General features: G+C 40.6%; 2 protein-coding genes across 2 annotated transcripts in view; one reads left to right on the top strand and one right to left on the bottom strand.

Moving 5' to 3' along the window:
- Positions 1 to 9: 9 nt before the first annotated feature.
- Positions 10 to 3,071, bottom strand: mbd4 (methyl-CpG binding domain protein 4). Its single transcript, XM_084915921.1, has 8 exons — positions 2,951 to 3,071; positions 2,516 to 2,710; positions 1,654 to 2,402; positions 1,134 to 1,199; positions 888 to 1,022; positions 660 to 809; positions 377 to 480; positions 10 to 270 (listed from the first exon to the last, which is right to left on the bottom strand). The coding sequence occupies exons 2-8, from the start codon at positions 2,644 to 2,646 to the stop codon at positions 196 to 198; spliced, it is 1,410 nt and encodes a 469-aa protein (XP_084772047.1). The 5' UTR covers positions 2,647 to 2,710; positions 2,951 to 3,071; the 3' UTR covers positions 10 to 195.
- Positions 3,072 to 3,080: 9 nt separating this feature from the next.
- ift122 (intraflagellar transport 122 homolog (Chlamydomonas)) overlaps positions 3,081 to 26,792 on the top strand; it is a 28,798-nt gene continuing 5,086 nt past the window's right edge. Inside the window, exons 1-20 of the mRNA XM_084915905.1 lie at positions 3,081 to 3,220; positions 5,552 to 5,618; positions 5,715 to 5,799; positions 5,887 to 5,965; positions 6,075 to 6,151; positions 6,242 to 6,308; positions 6,397 to 6,543; positions 7,271 to 7,346; positions 9,096 to 9,287; positions 9,674 to 9,812; positions 10,263 to 10,465; positions 11,371 to 11,508; positions 11,698 to 11,862; positions 12,085 to 12,282; positions 13,033 to 13,173; positions 13,536 to 13,589; positions 14,204 to 14,365; positions 15,203 to 15,369; positions 17,911 to 18,082; positions 19,347 to 19,449. Coding sequence (XP_084772031.1) covers positions 3,177 to 3,220; positions 5,552 to 5,618; positions 5,715 to 5,799; positions 5,887 to 5,965; positions 6,075 to 6,151; positions 6,242 to 6,308; positions 6,397 to 6,543; positions 7,271 to 7,346; positions 9,096 to 9,287; positions 9,674 to 9,812; positions 10,263 to 10,465; positions 11,371 to 11,508; positions 11,698 to 11,862; positions 12,085 to 12,282; positions 13,033 to 13,173; positions 13,536 to 13,589; positions 14,204 to 14,365; positions 15,203 to 15,369; positions 17,911 to 18,082; positions 19,347 to 19,449 — 2,476 coding nt within the window. The 5' untranslated portion in view covers positions 3,081 to 3,176. The remainder of the gene's footprint in view (positions 3,221 to 5,551; positions 5,619 to 5,714; positions 5,800 to 5,886; positions 5,966 to 6,074; positions 6,152 to 6,241; positions 6,309 to 6,396; positions 6,544 to 7,270; positions 7,347 to 9,095; positions 9,288 to 9,673; positions 9,813 to 10,262; positions 10,466 to 11,370; positions 11,509 to 11,697; positions 11,863 to 12,084; positions 12,283 to 13,032; positions 13,174 to 13,535; positions 13,590 to 14,203; positions 14,366 to 15,202; positions 15,370 to 17,910; positions 18,083 to 19,346; positions 19,450 to 26,792) is intronic.

Genomic DNA, 26,792 nt, shown 5'->3' with positions numbered 1-26,792 from the left:
CATTTCAACTTTTAACCAGCTTAAAACATTTTATTCAACACATAGTAAAAGTTCTTAAAGGCTAGCCAGCGTAATACTGCATAATATTGAAGAAATTCAGGATTAAAATTTCAAGTCCTCCATAATGCTAATATTCTTATATTGTTGGGTAACTGCAGTTTGTGTGATAGAAGTGATTTTCTTGTTTCTGGTCCTTCAGATTCCCAGTTTCTCATGGTTCTCCCACAGCCAAGCATGGTACTTGTTTAGCATATGATCATCAGGTTTTACCTTTGACACAAGAATCGAAAAAACAACAAATTAAACTTGAATTTAGAGCAAATAAATGAGGGAGCAATGGAAGCAACTGAAGTAAAATAGTTGGCATTATACCCACCTGTCGCCACTCATTGATACAGAAGATCCTGTACGAATCGTTGCCGTACTTTCCAATACCGTGCAACTCAATAGGGTAACGCCACTGTTTAGTTAGATACTCATCTACATGAGAGAAAAGGGATTGTGAGGTTTTTTTTTCTGTTTCATATATTCTTACTAAAACCATGCAAAGACTACCAAAAATGGACAATAAAATTACATTAATATATATAAATAAATGGACATTGCTTCTGCACAAAGGTAGTTGCTGCTGTAATTCACTAGCAGTCAAGAATATCCACCTGAGAAGCGGATGAGTGTTTTGGCTCTAAGCTCATACAGGCCAAGTGGCTTCATAAGTTCAGACATGGGCTTCCAGTCGGCCTGCCGGGTCACCTCTGCAGATGGATAACGCTCAAAGAACTGCCACAGGACTGGAATGGCCATTTTACCTGTATTAAATAAATGCCAGGCTTCAGCAAAGTTTAATGCAACATCCTGAATAATTAAATGTGTGTGTTGAATCCTACCACTGGTTTTGTTCAGAAAAACTGTGGCTACCAGCAGCTTCCAGGGATCATGGAAAAGAGTTTCCTGTACGAGGTTGAAGGGAGACCGGGGAGGTGTCCACTTCTTGAAGGCCTTCCTCCTCGGTGGGCTAAGTCCTGAATGAGGACAGTGCACATTTCTTTAAATGACACACTTTATTTATTTCGTGAATGTTGATCTACATGTCCGATGTAAAAGAATCCACAGTTTCCTGCATTAAACATTACCATCTCTGCTGGATTTCCCACTGAAATAAGGACTTGTTTTCCGCTTGCCTTCCAAGCTTTTGGACTCTAAGCAGACAGGAAACATTTATAGATATTAGAAGAGTGAAGCTGCTTTACATCTTTTGGTCGGGTCCAAAGTTAAGTACCTCATAAAATGACACAACAAAGAAAATCATACATTCGCTGAGCACAAAGTGGTGGAGTCCTATGATGGCTTCATTAATGCAGTAAGATTACTCAATTAATTCTGTCCTCCCTTAGACTAATGATGTGATGCACTCTCTAACAATGGACTATTATTCTTCGCCCCCTCTTTATCAGATCTAAATGTATGCATTTTTTTTCTATTTGTAACGTTTTGTGTCAATTAAGGCATTTGGTTTCTTTGATTTTTATGCATTTCTAGCTGCAAATATAGAGGATAATGGGAGACATAAATAACCACTAATGCACTGGATAAGCTAAAAAAAAAAACATGAAAAACTTTAACAAATTGTCAGTCAGTGTGGCTCATACTTACTATTCTGGGATTCTCGAACTGGTGTACAGCTCCCATCAGTGGTATCAGGTAACAACGCATGTTCTTCAGCATCTTGACGACTGTCACCGCCAGCCTCCAGGTCAGAATTAGGAGTGTTGTCACCTTTGCTTTCATCACCTTTGTTCTCGCTCTCAGCGGCAGGTTCAACATTCAAAATCGGGGCCGAAGGCTGCAAATCTGCTTTCTTGTCCTCTTGAAGAATAGATGTGTTTAGTTGATTACTTAAAGGAGCCAGTCTGAGTAACTTCTCTCTCAGCTGGCCTCCTCTTTGGGGGCTCTTTTGCAGATGTACATTGTCCACTTTTTCTGAGGTCAAAGCTTGTAAACAACCATTTAAAGTTTCAGTAGTTTTGTCTCCATTCACATTCACTTCTAATACACATGCAGTCTTCTGTAGTTCAGTGTCAGCATCAATATGATTTGTGTCGTTTGCTGTCTTCACTTTTCCACTTTTAGTATCACTTCTGAGGAAGGAAGAGGCTTGTTTGGATTTATTTGGAGGTGCCTCTAGAATTGCTGTTTCATTTTCTGTTTCCTTCTGCTGTCCCTCTGAAGGCTTTTTCTTTCCTCTCCTCTGCTTTACTTTGGGAGGGGGTGCTTGTGAAGGGGTGACAACGTCATCTTTGGATGTGGTGAAATCAAAGAGGCTTATGTCTAAGTTACCACTTCCACTTTCCAGGAGGAAAGTGCGTAGGGATGCTCTGGACCGGAACCTTTGCCCTTCGGGACTTAAACAACAGGAAAATCAATTAGATGCTGATCTAAGGGCTTCTGTGGTGAACTTACAGGTAACATCAACAGAGACAAGATTGTAAAAAACACAAAAACAAAACTGAGTCACCTTGTAAAGTAGACATCTAGTTTGCCTGCTGTTTTGCCTGCTTTCCGCTGCCTCACTTCTCTGATCCAGCCAGGGGGCAATGCGGAAGAAGTGCACAAAATATCCCCTTCTTTGAGACTTTGATGATTCATGTCCGCACTGCTCTCCAGCTCAGTATCTCATCTAGTAGGATGCATTTTTAGTTTCTTTGGAGTCCTGTTGAAGTGAAGACAACGAATAAAAAACCTTGGCTTTATTGTTAAACTATGAACCTGTAGTTCTTGTTTTGTTCGTGCATGTTTACTTGGACATTTACAAAAACAACACATACAAGGCGTTTGCTCATTCTACAGTTTGCTCACATAAAGCCACATTAAAAAAAGGATTGCTGGACATTACTGGGCAGCAGATCAACAGCAAAGAGCTAAAACGTTAACAAAGGCGTGTGTAGCATACATGAATACTGATCAGGCTTTAGATGTGCATCTTCTTGTCTCGACGTTGCTTTCCCGAGTACTTTCTGACGTTAACACAGAAGCAGGAAGTAGCGAGCAAGTGCGAGTCTGCGCATTGCGAGCTACTCGCTACAAGAAACGGTACAGAGTGAAAAAAAGAAACAAGCGAACTGCAGCAACCTGTTGACAAAAGAGCCTTTGGTGGTTTTTTCAGTTAAAGAGCGGAAATGAGAGCCGTCCTAGCATGGAAGGAAACGATCCGTGAGCAATGGTAGGAATCTGGGTGATTAGGTTTGCGCTGTCAGCCTCGTCCCGATGCTCAGATGTAACGCTAGGTGGTTAGCAACGGTGGTTGCTATGTAAACTAGTGTTAGCCTGCTAACTAGCTTTAGCATCGCGGCTATTCAATTATCGCCATCTTTCAAATCGCTCTCATATTAGATGTCGTGCATTATGTATTTTCCATAAGTACAGTAGCTTATGATGGTTCTATGGTAACCGATATAATCATAGACGTATGATCTCTAGTTCTCATTACGGGGTTTTTTTGGGTGCTGTGCAGAATTGCGTGCTCCTAATAACATGTTTTTATTAAACAGTCTTTTTAAATAAGGTATTAACTTATTTTCCATTATTTCCCATTACATTCTTGTCGGGAATTAAGGTAGTTCTGTTTAGTCCAGCATTTAAAAGATCAGATTTCCCGAAAAAACAAATCCGAGTAGGTGTTTGGAGAGATGCTTTTGTGCTGTTTCAGAGGGAGAATGGAAATCACAGAGTAACTCACAATACTCTAATGATACAATGCCCACTAAAAAGTTTATATTATGATCAGATCAAATTACAATACTTGATATGTTGCAGGAGTCATCTTGGATAGATGGTTGTATCTATAAATATGACTCCCCAAAAAGGCAAAAGCAGGACTTTATATACTTAGTAATGATAACTGTGTTTGAATGAGACAGTGTGGGATATGTTAATAATGCTGTGAAGTCACTTGAAACAGTTTAACAGCTTTATGTGTTTTCTAATAAAAACATGCTGTAGTTTTAAATGAGATATTTCCAACTCTTATATGCATAGATGGAAGTTAATTTTTTTGGTGGTATGATTCAATTAATTTTGAGCCACAGATCAATCACATTTTTCACTTTGACATTAGACAAAGACGTAGTCCAGTCCATCTAAAGTTTGACACCTATTGGTGTCCCTGCCCCCAGTGGACCCACTAGGGATTTTTATTAATTTTATTTATAAAGGTTTTAATTTCCTGGCTTAAAACTCTATGCACGTAAGTACAATTGATCCGGATATAGTCAAGTAAAACAGTGAATGTTTTTATCAGATGGCTTAACACAGTCTTTGAGCGTAAGAAGATGCCTGAAGAATGGAGGGATTGTCTTTGAGCCCCTTTGAGCTTTGAAAGGTGGAGGTACAGACTGGAAAGAAGAGGAGTGAAAGTAGAAGCAAGACAGAATACGTGTGTGAATGAGAGGGAAACAGGTGACAAGTTTTCAAGAAGCAGAAGTAGTTAAGGTGGACCACTTTAAATATCTGGGGTGAACCATCCAAAACAACAGACAGTGCACAAAAGAGGTGGAGGAGAGAGCACACGCAGGGTGGAGTGGATGGAGACGCGTGATTTTCCTTGTTGTTAGGTGCAAACATTTTTTGTATGTTTTGTGTGTGCGTGTGTGATTTTGTTGTTTGCACTTGTTTGTCCTTGCTAAAGATGTCCTCTTTTTCCTCAAACTCTGAATTTTATGTTTTTTTTTTGTTTATTCGGTCTATCCAAAATGAAAAAAAGAGAAAAAGTCAGTGTGCTATATTAAAGAAATTCCCTAATTCAATACTGAAAGAAGACACTGGAGGTCCCAAGCAAGTTCACTCCTAATTCCAGTCGCAAACCCCAGATCAGGGAGGGAAGGTTGCATCAAAAGGGCATCCAGCATAAAATCTGTGCCAAATCAAATATGCAGATCCATCCGCTGTGATGACCACTTGGGAAATAAGGTTGCAGCTGAAAGAACCTATTAAAGAAACATTGGACACTTGCAAATTCTCACACTTATGAAACTGGAAGCCATTATTCTCCATGCTTCACAGTGAGTGTTTTCACACCGAAACAGATTGTGTGCATCCTTGCAATCTAGCAAAACTGTTGAATGTTTTCCCTCTTCATACAAACCAGATTTTTCGGTGCTTTTATTTATTTATCCTTTTTTTTTTTACACCAGAATTCTTAACATCTATATTTCTAATATTTCTTTCATATTTCTTAACAACATATTTACTAATTCACAGTGTTGCAGTGACATGTTTTGGCTTTATCTTCACTCATAAGTTGTGAATTCCTCCAAAACCTTCAACAGAGTTGCAGGGTTGCAAAACCTTCCCTGTGTGCACTTTGGAAGACAGCAATAACGTCCTTGTAAAATCCACCTCCATGGCACTGCTAGAGGTCAAAAACTCCACAGGGAACCTCCATTATATGATTTCAGTGATGAATGGATGCTCATAGCTGTTGCTCGTGAACTAATCAATTTATTGAAAAACCATTTCAACACGGATCTGTTCTTTTGTTTTGTTTTTTCTGCAGCGTTTATGACCTTGCCTTCAAACCAGATGGTAGCCAACTCATAATTGCTGCAGGGCTTCGTGTCCTGGTAAGGCTTTTCTGTTTTCTTTAGCCTAAAAATGCAAACATGTAGAGAATACTTTCATCGTTCAACTCAATTTCACCTTATTTCTTTTTGTTCCAGGTTTATGATGCAACAGATGGCAGTATTATTCAGCCTTTAAAAGGACACAAAGACATAGTGTACTGTGTGGCTTATGCCAAAGATGGTACTAAATTGATTTTCACTACATTTTTCTGTGTCGGTCATCTTATTTTTGTTCTTAATTCTTACTCAGTAGTGCATTCTTCTGCAGGTAAAAGATTTGCCTCAGGGTCAGCAGACAAAAGCATTATTATCTGGACTTCTAAACTGGAGGGTATTTTGAAATATACGTAAGCAGCGCTTTTACTTATTGCTTTAGTATTACAGAGTTGTAGTGTTACACCACGGTGCACAGTCTGTACTCCTCCATCATTTTTTCTTTTATTTGTTTATCTGTAGTCACAATGACTCTATCCAGTGTGTTGCCTACAACCCAGTCACTCACCAGCTTGCCTCCTGCTCATCTGGTGACTTTGGTGAGTGCACCTTAGTGGAGAACTTTGATAAATGTGACCTAATGTAAGTACATAGAGAAATTAAACATCTCAAACTTCTCATATTTTTAGGCCTGTGGTCTCCAGAGCAAAAGTCTGTAAACAAACATAAAGTGAGCAGCAAAATAACATGTTGTGGGTAAGTGAAGTCTGGAGCAGCAACTTTTATGCAGCAGCAGTACATTTTCATTTGTGCATTTATGTTGCTGTGCATCATTTGCTTGCAGGTGGACAAACGACGGGCAATACCTTGCTCTGGGTATGATGAATGGAGTGGTGAGCATTCGGAACAAAAATGGGGAGGAGAAGGTCAAAATAGAGCGTCCAGGTGGCTCCTCTTCTCCTATCTGGTCCATAGCCTGGAATCCCTCCAAGTTAGTCCTAAGTTATTATAGAAATGGAAGGATGTGTCCACAGATTAACACATAGCCACGTATATTTTTGTTATTTTTGTCCTTCCAAGATTTTGAGCCCAAATTGTGCAAAATTAGATTTCTTATTTAGGTGAATAGTTTTTGTAGGGCCAGCAGGTGGCAGTGTTCAACCAGTGAGCGATGGACCTTTCTCAATGATGGACTGAATTATGATGCCTGGGAACAGCTGTCTTTGCTCTATGATTCCCCCTACAGCCAAAGCAAAGAGTACAGCAATGAGAACTATGCAGGACCACAGAACAGGTCAATTAAGGGAAAAAGGCGACACAAAGGTGAAAAGATGCGGGAAGTAGGATAAAGATAAAAGCCATAAAAGACAGTAGAGATTTTATTGCTGGGTTGCCTCATATGGGAAAGTTGGTAATCAAATTGTGGTCAAAGCATGAGGTCAGTCAGGGAACAGCATTTGCTAGAGCCGCCAGAGATTCAGGGTTAATAGATGCAGAGGTACATGGGTTTATGCTGTATTCTGTCCTGAATTAAAACAGTTCTGGAAAATTTGCATCCATTACTTTGCATCACTGAGAGAGTGACTGCCGTGTCCCCTAGTTGAAGGTTGGCTGCTCTGCTTTTCACTGTCATCATTACTTAAATGACAGAAGCCTCATCAGTGCTGAATCTTGTGATTAATGCTTATGTCTGTAGTCATTTTGTTGTGTTTTCACAGGGATGAGCACAATGACATTCTGGCTGTGGCAGACTGGGGTCAGAAGCTCTCCTTTTATCAGCTCAGTGGAAAACAGGTGAATGTGACAACCTACCATAAACTATCATATTGTATGGCATTGTATTTAATATGTATTTGATAACTTACTAATCATCATGTCATGGCTTAATAGCTCAGACACAGAGATACACTCCACATAAAGATGAGGTTGTGCTTGATGAAGAATCAAACACAGAACATGAGTTTTTATGTACCATGTGAATCAGTTTTGAAATAAACTTTTCAGTTTTACTTTCTGTAGACATTCCCCTCCATCCCAACCTTTAGGCTTGTCCAGTGGTGTTACCATTAAGTGGCCAAGTGAGGGGATTTAGTCTTTGTATATTGATATGTTCTATTATGGATTGGTCATTTGACTTGGAACAGGCCCATTGGTATGTTACGGGTAATGGATAGGGGGTCATTAATGAAACATATGTATATTTTTGTAATGATATAGGCTTTGAGTTTATTGTAATTTTCCACTTGTCATCAGTACATTGTATTGTTTTGCACTGACCGATTGCCGATGGCGCTAACTTGCAAGATTCATTCTAACAGTTTTGCATAAAAATGATTAAAAACCACAAACTTAGAAAATTTTTGATGAACTATTATAGATAAAAGAAACAGTGTGGGTATGATAAACACAAGAGGAACTGTCCACTATCCATTTTCTTAAATGCTTAAACAGTTTAGGGTCACGGGAAGGAGCTGAATCTTATCCAAGCTATCAAGTGGCTGTCATGCAGTGAAAGCTGGGCGAGTCCTAAGACAAAAAGACCAATTAAAAAACAAAAAAAGTAGTCACGTATAAAATTAAGCATCTTTCGCTCATTTTAGTTGCTCGAATAGCTTGGTCACTTTGTCACAAAATCTCAAAAAATATTGATTCCACACGGTGACACCAGATCATGCCTGCGTGGGTGTACAGACACCATGGTGATTTGTAATATCTATACAGTGTATGCAGTATCTTGTTATCGCAACACGTTTGTTTCTAATCTATCTTCTTTGTTACTTTTAACTGTTGAAAAAGCTAAACACATGCATGACTAAACACATTTTCATGGGAAAACACCAGAAGACTTAGAACATTTTGAAACACTGTCAGTAATATGTGCTCTAACTTGCTAAAGCAATACGACGGCAACATCACAAAATGAGTCTGTTTGTTCAAAATATAACATATTTAAAACTCTTTATGGAGTGTTTCCTGTTTTAATCAGACTGTCAGGGTCTATTGAAACCATAACAGTACATTGGAAGTGGTCCTGCTATGCTTTAATGCCCCCTTCGCAATTCCTCCTTCCTCCTAAATTCCCAGTGGGCGATATCGTAATTATAGACAAATATGCAGTGTTCATTACTCTGCCGTTATGCCTTAGGCTCATATTTTGTCATTGGCCTATTTATCTATTGAACATGCTGTTTTGATTACAACACCAAGAATTGTTCACAGTGAGAGAAAATAACTATGGATCGTCAGGGAAGTTTTATCCCAGAGTGAGGAAAACCAGATGTACCAAATGGGGCGACCTGATATGATGTTGTGCAAATGGACTTTGAAGACTGATACAAAGGAGGCTATTTAAACCAGAGAAACACTTTCTTTTTTGTCTGGCTTTTTATCGAACACTCAAAGGAATTGGTTGAATACTGAGGACTTTGAAGTGTGCAAGCCCAGACAGTGGGGAGTGCTGGCCTGGGCCCTTGGGCAATAACTGCAAGAAATGCTAGTTTTATTTTTATTTTTAATGTCCTTTTCTCTCTTTGTCTCTCTCAGATTGGAAAAGACAGGACTCTCACCTATGACCCGTGCTGCGTCGGCTACTTCTCTAAGGGCGAGTATATAGTGATGGGTGGCTCTGATAAACAGGCGTCCCTCTACACAAAAGATGGTGTGCGGCTAGGAACTGTCGGAGAGCAGAACTCCTGGGTGTGGACTTGCCGGGTTAAGCCTGACTCCAACTTTGTGGTGGGTCCACAGCTTGTGAAGCCATATATCTAGAGAAATTGCTCTCACTGTGACATACGCCATTATTTAAGTGTTGTGATAGAAGAACAAGAATAAAATGCAACACGCTCAGAGCTCTGACGTGACATTTAGGGTGACATTTGATCCTCTAACAGAGTGCCTCCTTAACTGCACAGATGCACAAGCCGTTTCATTTTAAAGTAACACTTTCCCCGCTTTTCTTTTCACTGTGTTTAACTAAAAGTGACAGGAGAGATTTGGTTGCTAGCAGATTCTCTCAGTTCTGCCGTGTAGAGGCTTTAACAACAGGAACATTTTCCCACTCTCGCAGTCTGTTTTTAGAAGTGTTAATGGGATGTACTGCTACATTGTTGTCTCTTACCTAGGTTTTGGGCTGCCAGGATGGGACCATCGCCTGCTACCAACTTATCTTCAGTACAGTTCATGGCCTCTACAAGGATCGTTATGCTTACAGAGATAGCATGACTGATGTCATTGTCCAGCACCTCATCACTGAGCAAAAAGGTGCGCTTTTGCTCTGGTGTACAGGCTTCTGAGTTTAAGATAGGCTAGCTATTGTGATGCCTCGTCAAAATAATTGTTTTCACATCTTGCAGCTTCACAGTGAGATGATCAAACAAAGCAATGCAGACAGCATTTGGGGAGATAAACTTCACTGTCATTTTCCTGTTGTCATATTATTCAAATTAATCTAATGTAAGGGCAGATGGCCTGCCTTTTTTAATGAGTAGATATCAAATGTTTTGGTGAACATCTTGCTATAATAGGATTTTCTATTTAAATGAGAGGTGACAGTCTTTAATTTCCTCGCACAAACGAGGGAGGAAGATTTGAAGGAAAAAAACTGAGGGCAAACTTATTCAACAGGATGCATCGGCTAAGATAATTAAACCTTCCTCACCCTCCTTTCATGACTACTCTCTCCCATTTATCTCAATTTTTTCTTCCCCTCAGTGAGGATCAAGTGTCGTGAGCTCGTGAAGAAGATCGCTATCTATAGAAACCGTCTTGCCATCCAGCTGCCCGAGAAGATCCTCATCTACGAGCTCTATTCAGACGACTCCTCAGACATGCACTACCGCGTCAAGGAGAAAATATGCAGGAAGTTTGAATGCAACTTGCTGGTCGTCTGCTCCCAACATATCATTCTGTGTCAGGTCAGAAGAGATAGAGGTCCGCAGTTTTTTTTGTAGTGGCAAAATATACAAAAACATTCATTTAAAGTTGCTTGCGTCTGCCAGAGCCTGTGTGTATTTGTATTTTCCTTCAGTTATACTTCCTCTGGTCTCCAGTGTGGCTGCTGTTCTTTGTGAATTACACTAATGCACACTTGATTGTGCAAGAGGCTGCAGTGACATTTGAGCGCTATTAATACGATGAAAGCACAGTAAATCAATGTTTAGACATTTACTTCAAGCCCAAACAGTCCAGAAATGGAATGGCTGTTCCCCCAGATGTTTCTGCCTAGTTTGCAAAAGACTCCAGCTGTGCATGTGCTCTGTGCGCTCTGTCTCTCTCCCTTTCTCAACCATCTTCAAACTGGATAAATTAAGACAGTTGAATCAGGGGGAAGGCACCATAGTCTGTTGAACCAGTGGATGTCTCTTGGGTTTGCTCTCTGCTTCTTGTCACTGTGTGTCTGACAGTCTGGTAGGGAGGAGGAGCGGCCGTAATGCGGCGGTTATTTCCTTTTAAATCTGTCTATGTGTGACAGAGGTGCTTCAGATCTCTCTATCAGGCGTACTCATGTTTCATGCCTAAAAGAACTTTTAGACCATATAAACGGGCTGTGTTCATGTGGTCTGTGCTGTATATGTCACTGTCAAATCAAATCACTGTTAATCTTTATGGCATTGCTTTCTTTAAACACCTTTTGATGCTTAAAAGAGCACTGTGTTTAGGATTTGCGAGACATTTACGAGTATGTTTGAATTGCTTAAAGGATGAGATTAACACACTGTGAAACGATGAAAACAGAAACGTTTGACAATGCTGCACCAGTCAGCGCTCCATTTGTCAAATATAATTGAAGCCTCAGCCTTCTCACTCTGCTCTTCTGCAGGAGAAGAGACTCCAGTGTCTGTCCTTCAACAGTGTGAGGGAAAAGGAATGGGTGATGGAATCTCTAATTCGATACATCAAAGTGATTGGTGGTCCGCCAGGCAGAGAGGGCCTACTCGTAGGGTTAAAGAATGGCGCTGTGAGTACTCCAAGAAGATCCATTCTCACACAAAGTAACCACAGAAGTGGGAGTCATGCTCACATGCCAGTGCTCCTGGAATTTGAACATAAAGGAAACTGCTGTCTTAATGAAGAAAACATTTTTTTTGGGTATATCCGTTACTGGAGCCAGTTACAACACAACTGATTCTCTATTCTCTATTTGCAGATACTAAAGATATTTGTTGACAACCCGTTTCCCATCACGCTGCTGAAGCTATCAACGTCAGTGCGCTGCCTGGACATGAGCGCCTCCCGCAATAAACTGGCTGTGGTGGATGAGCATAACACTCTCCTCGTCTATGACATCAAGAGTAAAGAGCTACTTTTTCAGGTCAGCAGGCAGTGGAAAGGGCGTGACGAAGGAACCTAGCCTCGCGGACTTTGAATTGCATTTCAGAGATGCAGTGGAGTGAAATAAAATGGAAACGAGCATGTGTGCTCAATTAGTTGCGTTAAATACAGGAACAGGTTTACAATAGCCCAGACTTGTATGTGTTTCACAGTCACCTCTGACCTCATTATTCCTGTGTACTTGCATTTGCTTTCCTTACAGGAGCCTAATGCCAATAGTGTAGCCTGGAACACCCAGTGTGAGGACATGCTGTGCTTCTCTGGGAATGGCTACCTTAATATCAAGGCTAGCAACTTCCCTGTACACCAGCAGAAGATGCAAGGCTTTATGGTCGGCTACAATGGCTCCAAGATATTCTGCCTCCATGTGTATTCCATGTCTGCAGTGGAGGTGCCGCAGGTGGGTATTATCTTGTCAGGCTGCTCTTGTCTAGAAGCAGTGATGGCGCTCCGTGTGGTGGCACAGGTCTGTAGCCAAAATGCTTCTGAAATAAAAATGGTCAAAATGTAGTAATTTTGTGTGAAACTGAAACTGATGGTTAAAATTGTTAGATGGCTCTTGCTTTTCATCATATGTTACTAGGTCATTTCTAATACTTCCTAAAGTATTCATCTAGTCTTTATGAAACTGGGCTCGTATGAATTGGAATTGTATCAAGTATAAATTCCAAATGTCAAATTTCAAATCTCAGTATATTATCTCTGTTTGACCTTTTGACCTCTACCCTTACCCTGGTATTGGCTGTTATATTAGTGTTCATAATGCCACAGAGTTACACGCTTTTTAAAGCATATTAAATATTAAAGAAGTAATATTTTTCATTCTCTTCCACAATACGCTGTTAAAAGTACTGTGATGCGTCCCAGCGAAATGCGTTTAACCTTTAAATTTCCTCTGTTGTTGCTCTGCATTAGTTCTACATGTCTGCAGAAACACGTGCCACGATCCTGGTTATTTTTATCATAAATATGGTATTTATTTGTACTACAAAGAAAGAAATGATATATATGGATGCAATTTATATCAGTTACTGAAAAAAAAGTGTTTCGTAAAGATGTTTTGTTTCTGTTTATTGATTAGTTTGTGGCCATTCTTTTCCACAAATTTGTATTTATAATGCTTTTAACTGTGATGTTGTTGGCCTGCCAGTCTGCACCCATGTACCAGTACTTGGAGAGGAAGATGTTTAAGGAGGCCTACCAGATTGCCTGCCTGGGTGTGACAGATAGTGACTGGAGGGATTTGGCCACAGAAGCCCTGGAGGGACTTGACTTTGAGACTGCCAAGAAGGTCAGCTCTCTCTCTCTCTCTCTCTCTCTCACACTCACACACACACACACACACACACACACACACACACACACACACACACACACACACTGTTTTGATTAAGTAAGGCCGATCTTACCATCCTTCACAATTTACTACTTCTAGTAAAATGAGCAATAGAAATATACAGTACCCTACTCTTCATCATGTTAACTACAACCACTTAACGTCAAAATATGGACATTACCCAAATCAACAGTGAAGCCACATCCTTAATCAGTCTGCGATGAAGAATTTTTAAGAAGCTAGTAATGCAAATAAGAACACAAAGCAACAGATTCTCAGACACAATTATACTAAATCTTTCCTCTCCACCTTTTCAGGCCTTCATTAGAATCCGAGATCTGCGCTACCTGGAACTAATCAATAGCATTGAGGTAATGCTAAGTCCCCAGAGGCCTAATTTGGTTATAATTTTTTTTTTTTTTCTGTTTTTTTTTTCCTGGATAGTGTATATCCTGGCATCATTAAATAGTGAATCATAATTACTGTCATCATACAATAATGTCAGTAATTGTAAGGCTTTTTTCTGGACTAGACTTAAACCTCAAACAAAGGAGGAACCTGTATCCCGAGTGACCTTTTCCAGTTGCGTCCGCGCTGACATGCAAGTGCGCAGCTAAGCATATGCACAAATCCTTAACAATGTGCTTGCTGAGCAGAGCAGAATCTGTTATGGCTTGGGTGTTTCTGCTTGTTCGTATTTGAAATGTGGAAATGTTCATCTTTGACAGTCTGTCAGTAAAATTATTATATATGGAAAGAAGTGTTTCTCTCATTCAATAAAAATGGTGTTTGTTATTTCTGTGGCTGATGGCAGAAGAGGTTTGTGAAGATTCAACACCCTTCAGTCTTGTGTAACTCTATGTGTATGCAAAGCCACATGCATAACTGTGTGTGTGTGTGTGTGTGTGTGTGTGTGTGTGCATGCTAATATATGTGACTGTTAGTCTTAGCACCCAACTCAGTGTTTGTGTTGACTGATTTGTAGGAGAGGAAGAAGCGGGGTGAGAACGACAATGACCTGTTTCTGGCAGACGTCTACGCCTACCAGGGGAAATTCCACGAGGCAGCCAGGCTCTACAAACGTACTGGCCACGAATCCAGAGCGCTGAGCATGTACACTGACCTGCGCATGTTCGACTACGCCAAGGTGATTAAATCACTGACTAAAACACACGCTCTTACATATAAGATATCGTATCGATACAGACAAAAACACCTGCGAAGCATTGCATGTTTTCGGGGTTTAGAGCATATGGTTTTCTTCAGCATGTGCAGTTATGCCAAATTGGGGCCCTGCACTGTGTTCAGACAGCCCCCCCTTTACTGTCTGTCTTTCATCTCCTCATATATCATCAGAATCTCTACATATATCATCTGATCTGCACACGCATGGCCAACGTTTACGCACGTATCCCTGTACGACATATAGTTACAGTTGGAAGTGGGGCACAAAAGGAGAGAAATAAAGCCAGCGTCTGTTCCTACACGAACACTTTGATGAGGGGGTCAGTTGGAGCCGAGACAAATTCGTGCTTTATTATGTTTACATGCGGTGCCCCCACTTTTGATCATCACCATTGCACTCGCATTGCTGGAGCAGATGACACAGCCATGACTCGTTCATGTATATTTGTGCTTGAGTTTGTATCAGATTGTATGTGTGTTTGATGTGGCTGCTGTATATTTATGTGGCTGTGTGGCCATCTGGTCCCTCCGGCTGTTTGTTTTAGGTAGGATGGACACCGGAGGGAAAGGCCTTGTAGCTGCCTGCTGTTTGTGTGACTCGCTTCCTCCTGTCTCACACTTGACCCACATGGTTCTGCCCATCTGAACTGGACTTTTCTTTCTCTCCTTTCAGATTACTGTTAGGAATCTGCTTTTGATGAACTGTTGGACATTACGTTACATTGTTGATTGTTGCCCATCTTTATTCCTAATTATTGAATGTGATGTAAAGTTTGAAACTTTCTCTCTCTTGCTGCAGGAGTTTGTTGGAGTGACAGACCCAAAGAGCTCTCGGATGCTGATGACCAAGCAGGCAGACTGGGCTAAGAGCAGCAAGGAGCCGCGGGCAGCAGCAGAGATGTACCTGTCAGCAGGAGAACATCTCAAAGCTATAGACATTATAGGCGAACACGGCTGGGCAGACATGTAGGTGTCAGTCTCTCTCTTAAACATTTTGAAATCCTGCTGCTCCTGTTTAACTTTCTTTAAAACGACCATTTTTGATATGTGTGTGATTTCGAAATATAATTTAAACTTATCCTAGATCTAGTTCTTCTGCTTCAAAGCTTTACAGAAAGAAAAATAAGTTAATATGCTATAAATATTCATTACATACATTCTCAGAGCTCTCCATCACCTTACTTTCTAGGTTTGGCAAAACTGTTGAGCCACCTACCCCACGTTACTTTTTCTTTTCTTGTAATTTCTTAAAGTAGTCTTCAGGAATAGTTCTCCAACCTTTTTGAGGGACAATCAAAGCTCTTCTTTGGATGTTGGCATCCTTTTGTTCTATTCTCCGTGTAAGCTGATCCCGCACTGCTTCAGCAATCTTGAGGTCCAGGCTCTGAGGAGGCTAATCCATGGCTGATAGTCTTCCAATATGTGTTTTTCTCTTCAGGTGCTTTTACTGCATTGGCAGTGTGCTTGGAATTATGGTCATGCTGAAAAGTGAAGTTACTGCATATCATATAATTTCCAGATGGAATTGCATGGTGGATCACAATCTGACTGTACTTTTCTGTGCTCGTAATTACATCGGTTTTGACAAGATCCCCAACACCACTGGCTGAAATGCAGCCCCAAACCATGACTGAGACTCCAACATGTTTTGCAGATGGCTGTAGACACACATTGTTGCGCCTCTGACGATCCCGCCATACTGACGATGACTTAAACCAAAGATTTCAAATTTGGATTCATCACTCCATAAAACCTGTTGCCACTGACTTTCAGTCCAGTTCTTGTGTAGTTTGGCATATATTGTCTTTTTCTAGATCTTGCCAGGTACATTTCTCAGGTCCAGTTTCAGGTTCTTGCGGAACTTGTTTCTTGTTTCATAAGAACATGCCTTTCAAATACTGTTCATCTACTGTAGTATTTTTTCAGGCCAGCTGCTTCTTCTTTGTCCACTTGTCCAGTATCCTCAAATGTTTTCAAGGATAGGCACACCGTGCTAAGATATGCCAATTTCTTTGTCTAACAGCTCTTTGGAATCACCCTGACGAACGGTGCTATATTTAGTATTTCTTTCATAGATTGAAATAAATAAATGGGGAAGAAATTTAGTATTTTTGCAACAGGCTGCTAGTAACAAAGTGCCTAAAGGTACAATTTAACATGGGTTCTTTTTCAATTTGTCTGTTATGTGTAGATGTAGATCCCGTGAGTTAGATAGCTTTTGTTTTTAATCTAGAATGACTCATGGGTAGATTATAACTGGCTTAACAGCAACAACAATAAAAAAGCAAAACATTCCTCTGAAAATGGTCAGGCACAAGGTCTGACTAAAAATGAGTGTTAAAGCAGCCGTTATCCAAAGAAAACGTCAGAAAACCTGGGGATCTATTACTCAAGACCAAAAAGATTACAATAAAGTCTAGGTCCTTTTTATTTTTACTTGAGTGCTCTATCATTAGTGAAATGATGATGGGACAAAATACAATAACAGAGCAGCATTGTCCATTTAGATACAGAGACTCCTAATTTGACTTGTTGAAGTTTAAGTTGCAGTTTGTGTTTTAATTTAATGGCACAAGCAATAATAAACGTCCAGTAAATGTCATGAGTCTCAGTCACAGGCCATTAGAGCCAGATATGTGAAGGGGAGGCCATGAGGGCTAAACATGTTCCCAGAAACAAATACCTTTCCATTAAATGGGACTTACTGTGCTTTTCTTCATCTTCCGTTATATATACTGTTACAATGGCTGATGCTTGTAGTAAACATCGCCAAAGTTAATACTAATAATATTAATAATAATAGTAATGAAGTCAGCATATGTACAGGTAATCCCTATAAGCCAAAAGCTCAGACTTCAAACTGATTTAACTGCTTATTTTAGGCAGTTTACTGATCTTACATCTGTATGATGTCAATGAGAACCAGTATCCTTACACCATTGTCTCAGGGAGACCACTCTGATTGTGAACAGTCCACCCACTTGCTGCTTAAAGAAGGAAGAAATTTGTCTTAAACCATTCATTTCAGACAACTGATGAGCTGTGAGGTGGCACAAATGGCTATTATTAGATAAATAAGGATTATTTTGAACTGTGGATCCTGCAAAGCTACTCTAGTAGAGACTAAGGATGAAAATATGGAGCTGGAAATGAACATAAGAGTTCTCCTTTAACAATAATGGATGTATGATGGAACCTTAATGTGTGCTGTGTGTCTGTGTTGTTGAAAACCAGGCAAATTGATATCTGGTGAGCATGTCAGAACTCCCTGCTGACTCCATCTGACCCGCTCTCTGCACGCTGTAAGTGTCCTGTGGTGCTACCAGTGGGTCAGCGCAACTGACACTGCTGTTGAACATAGTCCGAGCTCTTTAGCCTGACTCAGATTCAGCTCGTGACCCTGACTGATTCACATTCTTTCTGGGGTCACGAGCATAGTTTGATACAGCAGGGTTCATCTTCTCCCGCCCTCTTTCTGTGTGCTCATTCCTGTCTTCTCTCACCCAGGCTGATCGACATCGCCCGTAAATTGGACAAGGCTGAACGCGAACCGCTAGCAAAATGTGCACTCCACTTTAAGAGGCTGAAACACCATGGCTATGCCTCAGAGACTTACTCTAAGATGGGGGACTTGAAGGCTCTGGTGCACCTGCATGTAGAAACTCGGCACTGGGAAGAGGTCTGACACACTTACGCACACCTGTTCAGCTTATTATAACTTATATATATATATATATAAAGTCCTGAGACAATCACATAAATATAATGTGAAGCATATAGGGCTGCACTTAACAAACTGCTGTGGCACTTGCACTATAAGCCACAAAGTACACTGCTCCATATTTGGGGTTTGTTCAATTTTGCAGGGATCCTCAGAAAAGTACACTTTATTTGTCAGAGTAACCACAACTGAAAGCAAACAATAAGATAATATGTCTGCCTGATTTCTTTCTACACTGACAAACTGGAGCCACACACACTCCAGAGCTAATCATCCAGCTTTGGATTTCTCTGAATCCATGCCCACATGATGATTAGCTAGTGAGAAGCGCAAAACACTACTGCAGTGAAAGAGTATCAGCTTTAAATTCTGTTCTGCTTCCAATCAAATTCCTCCATCAAGGCGGATCATGGCAAGAAGAAAATATTGCATTTCTTTAATCCATCTGCAGTCTATAATCGAGTTAAAGGCATTACAGAGATGCACATTGGCGATTTGCATGTTGAAACACTAGAGCCAAAAACAGAACATGAAATTATGATCACATGATTCTTGCTGTTATGTCTGTTGAAGTCTTCTTGGAATATTTAATCCTCAGAGAGGGAGAGACAGAGAAGAAAGAGCAGAGGAGGGAGGCAGCGGTTGAGAGAACTACTTGGCTTTATGTGCTTCAAGGGGGCGGGGTGGTGGACACCAAGACAAGCCAGACGGCACCACAGACTGAGTTACAGCATAGGCCATATGGATGCTATTCACTGCTCCCACTCTTCTTTAAAACAAAGTATTACTTTAAATGAATGGGCTCAAAGGGCTGAAACACACATTTGTTCTCCTTTACTGTATAGTATGACTGCTGTGTGATTCTTGGCTCAGATTTTGCCACAGGACATTGAGCTAATTAGTCACCGTGATAGGCGATATGTGTCCACGAAGCACTACAGCAGCTCTTTACAGTTTATACTGTCATTCGAACAGCACGAGACCTGCAGTTGGAGTTCTAATTGAGTGTGAAATCAATTTAGCTCATGCAATTTTCATTGTTCTCGGCTAATAAATAATGGCGAAGAAGTATTTGGACTTAAGGTAACTTGTTTGGAAAATGTGCGGTAAGTGGAGTAGAGCCATAAATAGCCAGGCGAGTCCAGCGTTATTCTCTATATGTGGGACTAAAAACACAAGTCAGGCAATCACAAGCATATGCTTCTTCTGTCTTCTGTCTCAGGCCTTCTCACTGGTGGAGAAACATCCGCAGTTCAAAAACGATGTCTTTGTGCCGTACGCCCAGTGGCTGGCTGAAAATGACCGTTTCGAGGAGGCTCAAAAGGGTGAGCTTTTACATCACCAGCAGGATTTCACTTTTTCTTTTAGTAAGCCAGTGGGAGAGGACTTATGTCACAGTTTCTTCTGCAATGCATGTTTCTGCTAGTGTTTACATATGGAAGTAATAAAGCAAGGCCTGCTCCAAAAACTGAAATGTCTCACTACTTCCTTGAGATTCTCTATATCCACTGTAAAACATGATCCTCTTTGCTCAAGCATAGCAGGACAGAGCTGGGCTGCCTGTTAACTGAATGACATGCTTCCATGCCTCTAATCACCAGTACTACAAGAAGCTCTGATGATGATTACCAACTGTAACCATAGTTATAATCAGCTCATAGATTTATAATTATGATCTCAGCAGGCATATTTCCTCTTCTACATAATCTTCTTCTGCCTGTCTCCACATGGAGTGCATGACTGAGCAGGTCTGGATGTACTGAAACTTGCCTGTGGTCATGCGTTTTGCTGATTGTGTGTATTTTAGTTTAGTATTGTGTTACTAATGATTGTAATGTGTCAAATTCTGGCCTGCCTCCTGTCCACTGCACTGGGACTTCTCAATAAATAACATTTTAAGAAATGATTAACTCTGCTTAACTCAGGTGACTTTGTTTGTTATATATTCTGGAGGTTTTAGCTGGAGCTCACTTGGTACCAAAATCAGGTTCTGATTAGTACTCCCAGGGGTTCAACAAGATTTTCAAGTACATCGTACCTAAAGCATTTCCTATTTCTTAAATTTGAAGTTGTCTTTTATTGCCAGACACGCTTCTCAGCATGTCCCCAAAAGATAATGTTGTTATCTTTATTTTGCTAACAGCACAATGTAAGCTGTAGTTGTCTGCATGGGAGCTCTGGCTAAAAGATTCTGACAATTGCTGCTGTGCTCTGCAACCTTGTCAGCTTGGTTTTTGTGTTTCTGTAAGGGGGAGGGGGAGGAGTGTGCGCCCATTACTAACAGTAACCATCAGTGTCTGAATGTGGTTTTTATTCAGTTAGACTGATGAATGTTTGCCATAATACAGCCTGACCCCTGCTGTGGTTGCAGGGGCAGGGTCATTACTGAGGTCGACTCCCTAAAGCTGTTTCTAATTACCCTCTGATTGGAACATGAAGGATAGTGGTCATGTTTATTACGGCTTTAAAGTCAAAATGTTTTGGCATTTCATATTAAGAAGCTGCCGTCCTGCTTGGAAAGGACTGGTACTAGTTGTTGCCTGTTTTTTTTGTTTTTGAAATGGGATGGCACTTCTTGTTAAATACTCTAGGTAATATGTGAGTTTACAAATGTGTATGTCCTATAATGTACTTGCACTTCTTTTTCTTGGCTGTAATAATGTTATATAATTCTATAGAATGTAGTTTCATCAGATTAGTAGGAAAATTACAGACATTTTTATACATTTTCAGAGGTGTGAAAGTAATTGGTTGAACACTTTTTGGAGTCCATGACTGCCTATAAAATTTAAAAAAAAAATGTATGTATATATATATTAGGGGTGCAACAATACTTGTATCGATATTGAACCGTTCGATACAGTGCTTTCGGTTCGGTATGCATATGTATCGAACAATACAAAATTTTTAATTTATTTTATCAACTTTTCTTCTGACGATGCAGTCTGTGTTGAGCGCTCAGTGGATCTGCGCTCGACAGTGCAGCCTAGGCGGAGTAGTCGACCGCAGATTCACTGAGCACAGCGCAGGCTAGCGAGACAGAAGTTAAGCTGTCTTTGCCACATGGCAAATTGAATCTCCCCCACCCTAATTCAGATCTAGCGTTTGGAACTATTTTGGTTTTCGTGTGACGTATGACGCTGAAGGTAAGCGCGTCATGGACAAAAGTAAAACAGTATGTCGGATGTGCCACGCAATGCTCAATTACATTGGTGGGAACTAATGCGTTAGCGCAGTTTGCTCGTTAACGTGTTGGCCGTCCAGCCCCACGCACGGGGCGATCCGCGGTAGCTCGTTAACGGAGATTTGCCGTGTTGTGGCGTTAACGTAATTTCAACGAGATTAACGCTGACAGCACTAGTGGGAACACAACGAATATGACTGCACATTTACTCCGACATCATCCTAGTGCAAAGACAAGTGGAAGCAGACAAAAACAACAAGCATGCATGCTACAAACTTTAGCCGAGTCATTTAGACAGCCGTTAGCACATGATTCTCCTTATGGGGACCTGATATGTTTAATATGCTGTTGAGAATATAGCCCAGAAGAAGCTTACAGTATAGCTTTTATTTTGGAAAGAGCCATTTCTCTGTAATAAACTCTCTTTTCCAAAGATGAGTGATTTCTCGATCAGATAGATTTATTTATTTTTATTACTTTGTTTCAGCAACATTAAATTTAAAAACTGTACTTTTGAGTTAAAATATATATTTATAATTTTAATAAATGACAAATTAAAAAGGCATGAACATTTTTTTGTATCGAAAAAATATCGAACCGTGACACCAAAGTATCAAACCGAACCGTGAATTTTGTGCATCGTTGCACCCCTAATAAATATATATATATATAGCCCTAATAAATAAATAAATATATATATATATATATATATATATATATATATATATATATATATACCTAATATCAGTGTTGGGGAGTAACGGAATACATGTACCGCCGTTACATATTTAAAATACAAAATATGAGTAACTGTATTCCGTTACAGTTACCGTTTAAAAAGGTGGTATTCAGAATACAGTTACTTTGTTGAAATAAATGGATTACACTGCGGTACTTTCCTGTTTCATTTTGTCGCGGGTCAGGACTGTTTGGGTTTTGTTTGACAGCTACGTTCTGTTGTTCCAGGCGGCAGCGTTACGGTTGCCATGGTTACAGGGCGACGCTCTCTCTCTCTCTCTGCGACTGTGTGTTTCCTGGGTGAGAGAGCGCCTTTTCGTTGTTGTTGTTGTTGTGCTAAGCTAACAGGCAGAATGCTACAAGCATAGCTCTAAAGAATGTAGCATCATGGGCAGTGCAGTCCGTGTGTAGTCCGTGTTGCAGGGAGAATGGACTGCCATACACGTTATGGGTCTGTGAGCGCGAGGAGGGAGAAAAAGGGGAGTGGAAAGGTATGAGTTGTCATCGAGGAAAAACGGGAGCTGGAAGCATGTAAATATAATAATAACCACTTCAGCCAAGAAGAGTGCCTGACGAGCCCAGTTGTAAGTAAGCTATTAAGACTCGACTGTACACTGTGTTCGTGTTTTCCTCCGAAAACAATAAGTTCCGTTGGAGCAGTCTTTCAACGCCTCTCTCTGTCTCTCGCAAGAAAAGTTGACCCACACAACAAAGTAAAGCTATTTTTCGGCTACGAGCCGACAGGGACCCCGCCGTATTAGTCAGAGGTCCCTTTACTACAGTTCGGAGTCGCGGACCTTCAGTAATAGTAATAAATCACACAGCAATAGTACATTCACGTTGTTGTAAAAAGCATGATAATATATTAAGTAATCCAAAGTATTCAGAATACGTTACTGTCATTGAGTAACGTAACGGAATACGTTACAGAATACATTTTGGGGCATGTATTCTGTAATGGAATACATTTTAAAAGTAACCTTCCCAACACTGCCTAATATATATATATATATATATATAATTCATATCGCGATATAATTTGAAGCATGTGCGGTAATGATATATATCACGATATATTCTTTTCTTCTGTATAACGTATTTTCCACACTAAAGATCCTTTAATTTTCTCAAAAATCGAGAGTGTGCCTTATCTATGAATTCTGGTTGTGCTTACTGACCTCGAACCGATTTCTGCGTGCAGAAATCTGTTAAAAAATGTTTTAGTACAACTTTGATAAGCTGCACTGCTTGCTTGATGGATTGTCAGAGCATTACGGCTGCCGTAGTGAAAAGCTTCGCGGAGTAATCTGGGTCCAAAACTCCGTCCATTCAGGCCCCAAAGTCAAACGAACACTAAGAGTTAAAAACGGTCTAAATTCTTTCATCTTTAATTAAATCATCAGCGTTGCTGCTTTATCGGGTGTAACAATTAAGTTTTACATCCATGCATCCACAAAAACAGAATTTATTAAATTTAACGGAGTTAGAAGTTAACAGGAAGTTAGCTCGCTAGTTTACACCTAAACATTTCATACCATGTTCTGACTGAGAGATTTTTGAAACTAATTCAAACGTACAGCTCTGCTACGACTTCCAAAATAAATGAAGACAGAAAACTAAACAGCAGTGGCGTTTGCAGGGTTACTGAAGTTGGACTACCTGGTGTATAATGTTGTGCTACGTGATTGCTAGCGACACAGCTATGTTAGCATAACATTAGCACAGTGAAGCTGGAGGATGAACGCCAACTTTTTTTCCACTCGATAAAACTGAGACTATTCATCCACAATACAGGTTAGTTATTAATATACTGCAACAATATGGAAATAGAGCAGCTGCCAGAGAATTCAGCATTAATGATTCAATGTTACAGAAGTGGAGGAAGGGCAGTTTTCGGCTTTCCCCATATTCAAAAGTGCTTCATCTCTTTGCTATGACTGTCGCCCGCCATAATTTGCAGATGATAATGGTTTTAGCCGCTGCGATGCTTTCGACCAAAACAGGCGCAGCTTGATGACATCATCAACATGCGCTATCGCGATAGAGCGGTATAGTCAAAATCTCTATCGTTGGCCAAATTTATATCGTTTCTATCGTATATCGTTTATATCGCCCACCCAGTAGCGGTTTTAGATACGGGCGACACGGGCGGTTGCCCGGGGCGGCATCACGGGCATCGGCCAAAAAAAAAATGCTCGTACTCATGCTCCCCCAACGTCAGCCAGCGGATATTGGGAATGGCATACGCACCGATCGGTTTTCTATCGCCCATTTGCGGGGAGTAAGGGCGCCCTTCGTTTGCGAGGTGCGCCTGCTGCTGGCGGCGGGGGATTCTCTGACCGGCTGGAGCAGCATCTAATAACCAACTCGCAAAATAAAAACAAAACAACAAACACGAAAACACCAGACATTATGATACAGACTTATAATTTGCACCGATGTTTTTTCGAAATTCTATACGCGAAAAGTGAGCGCGAGAGCCCTCGGTGCGCCTGCTTGCTGCGGAAGTCAAAGTAAACTTTATTGTCATCTCCGCTACATAGAATCCACACACAACCCGTCGAAAGGGGGGGGGGGGGGGGGCTGCTTCCAAATAGAGCACATTTCATTTATAATGTTGTAAATCCAAGCCCATTATGTATTCGTGATTTGAATCCTGGGTTGTGTGAAATCTCAGAAATGCACCCTAGACAAAGTCAAAGGAGCTTGCAAAGAAAAGCGTCTGGACTTCTTTAAGTTACTTGAAGACGTTTCACCTCTAATCCGAGAAGCTTCTTCAGTTCTAAGGTCAAATGGTGGAGAGTCCCAGATATAAACCTAGTGGGAGTATCCCCCCACAGAGGGACAAAAAGGACCCCCTGATCATGGGATACTCCCACTAGGTTTATATCTGGGACTCTCCACCATTTGACCTTAGAACTGAAGAAGCTTCTCGGATGAGAGGTGAAACGTCTTCAAGTAACTTAAAGAAGTCCAGACGCAGCTCCTTTGACTACGATGACCTGGATGACTGAGAACCTTCACAGACACCCTAGACAAAGTGAATCTGTGAACTAAGGTGTAGGTTTGTTAGGTTATGTTGTGGTGATCCTCGAGTTGAGGGATGGGTGTTCATACTGGAGTGCAAAATTAAAACCAATGGAAGATGGACAAGAAAAGTTCAAAGCCATCAGGTCATCAGTTTAGAAAAAAGAGAAAAGAAGAGGAGGCGAAATGAGCAAAAGATACAGGTAAGCAGATATGTCATTGGATAATGGCAGGTCATCCTGAAACAATCAGAATCAGAATACTTTATTAATCCCTAAGGAAATTATGCGGGTTACAGTTGCTCCAAGAAGAAATGGTAAAAATAGCAACAGTAACAGACTAAACTCCAAACAATACAATATGTTACAGATTTTAGTATTAATTAGACATTGTTAATTGTTGATTTGTCCTGTTCTCATTGTATGACGAATTTCGATGGCTGTTTGGTATCCGTTTGTACAACAGTTTTATGTTAATGTACAGTCCTTAATATTTTTTAGCCTGGGGCGCCAAACAGGCTAGGACCGCCACTGCGCCCACCCCTAATATATATATATATATATATATATATATATATATATATATATATATATATATATATATTTGCAGCAATGTGGTTAGCACTGTTGCCTCACAGCAAAAAGGTCCTGAGTTTAATTTCACCATCAGGCCGGGTTCTTTCTGTGTGGAGTTTGCATGTTCTCCCCATGTTTGGGTGGCAGATGGGATAGGCTCTAGCCCCCCTGCGACCCTGAAAAGGATAAGTGGAAGAGAATGGATGGATGGATGGAAATATATAAATGCCCTAAAGTTAATTCTGTTCATGTAGATGTAGCATTTTCAGTGGGAGAAACATTTCGTCACTCATTCAAAAAATATATCAATGGTTTTCAATCCTAAACAGGTAATGAAAGATTTTTATTAAAGCTGAAAGTTTGCGCTCCAGTCACATCTTGATAGACGTTAGGAAGTGCTGTGTTTCCTCCCTTGAGATGCTCTGATAGGCTTTTACTACAGACACTCGTGCTCGTTCCTCCAGTTTTGTCTTCAGTAAAAGAAAAACATTCTCTCTTGGGAGATCAGGTGACTGTTGGGCCATTCCCGTTCTCACATGCCATTTGGAAACTCTTGGGTTGCTTTTGCAGTATGATTTGGATCATTATTCATTTGCACTCTGAAGTGCTGTCAGATTAGTTTTTCAACATTTGGCTGAATCTGAGCAGAGTTTATAGTCCTGTACACTTAAGCAGTCACATCATCAATAAACACCAGCGACCCAGTTCCACTGACAGCCATACATGCCCATGCCATAACACTGCTTCTTGTTCCTGAGTGTAACCAGTGGTTTGCAGCTTGTTGTAAACCCTCTGTATTTACAGTCACAAAGGCGTCTCTTGATTGCAGACTTTGAAAATGATACGCCCACCTCCTCGAGAGTGTTCTTGACTTAGATGTTGTGAAGTTGTTTTTCTTAACCATGTAAATAATTCTGTCAACATGCACTTTCCTTCTGTGGTCTTTCAGGCTTTTTTGGTGTTGATGAACTGGTCAGTGAAGTCATTTGTGCTAAAAATGAACCAGATTATTGATTTGGCCACTCCTAACACCGTTGCTATCGCTCTCTATGACAGGTTTATTTTCTTTTTTACAGCCTAATGATGGCTTCTCTCACTTGCATCGGCATCTTTTTGAAACTCATAAGCTACGAAATGAAAGCGT

Source organism: Perissodus microlepis, chromosome 20, assembly GCF_051167445.1.
Source record: "Perissodus microlepis isolate ML-2025 ecotype Zambia chromosome 20, ASM5116744v1, whole genome shotgun sequence".
In the NCBI taxonomy this organism is placed as follows: Eukaryota; Metazoa; Chordata; class Actinopteri; order Cichliformes; family Cichlidae; genus Perissodus; species Perissodus microlepis.
Note: the sequence above shows the minus strand (reverse complement) of the source record. Positions and strands in the feature narration are given on the sequence as shown.

Bases quoted from the DNA above. Each gene is read 5' to 3' on its own strand.
- mbd4 (XM_084915921.1), bottom strand. From the start codon at position 2,646: ATGAATCATCAAAGTCTCAAAGAAGGGGATATTTTGTGCACTTCTTCC. The intron at 1,023-1,133 runs GTAATGTTTAAT...GTCCTCATTCAG, and splicing joins TGGGAAATCCAGCAGAGATG to GACTTAGCCCACCGAGGAGG. The intron at 810-887 runs GTAGGATTCAAC...TATTTAATACAG, and splicing joins TTTTCTGAACAAAACCAGTG to GTAAAATGGCCATTCCAGTC.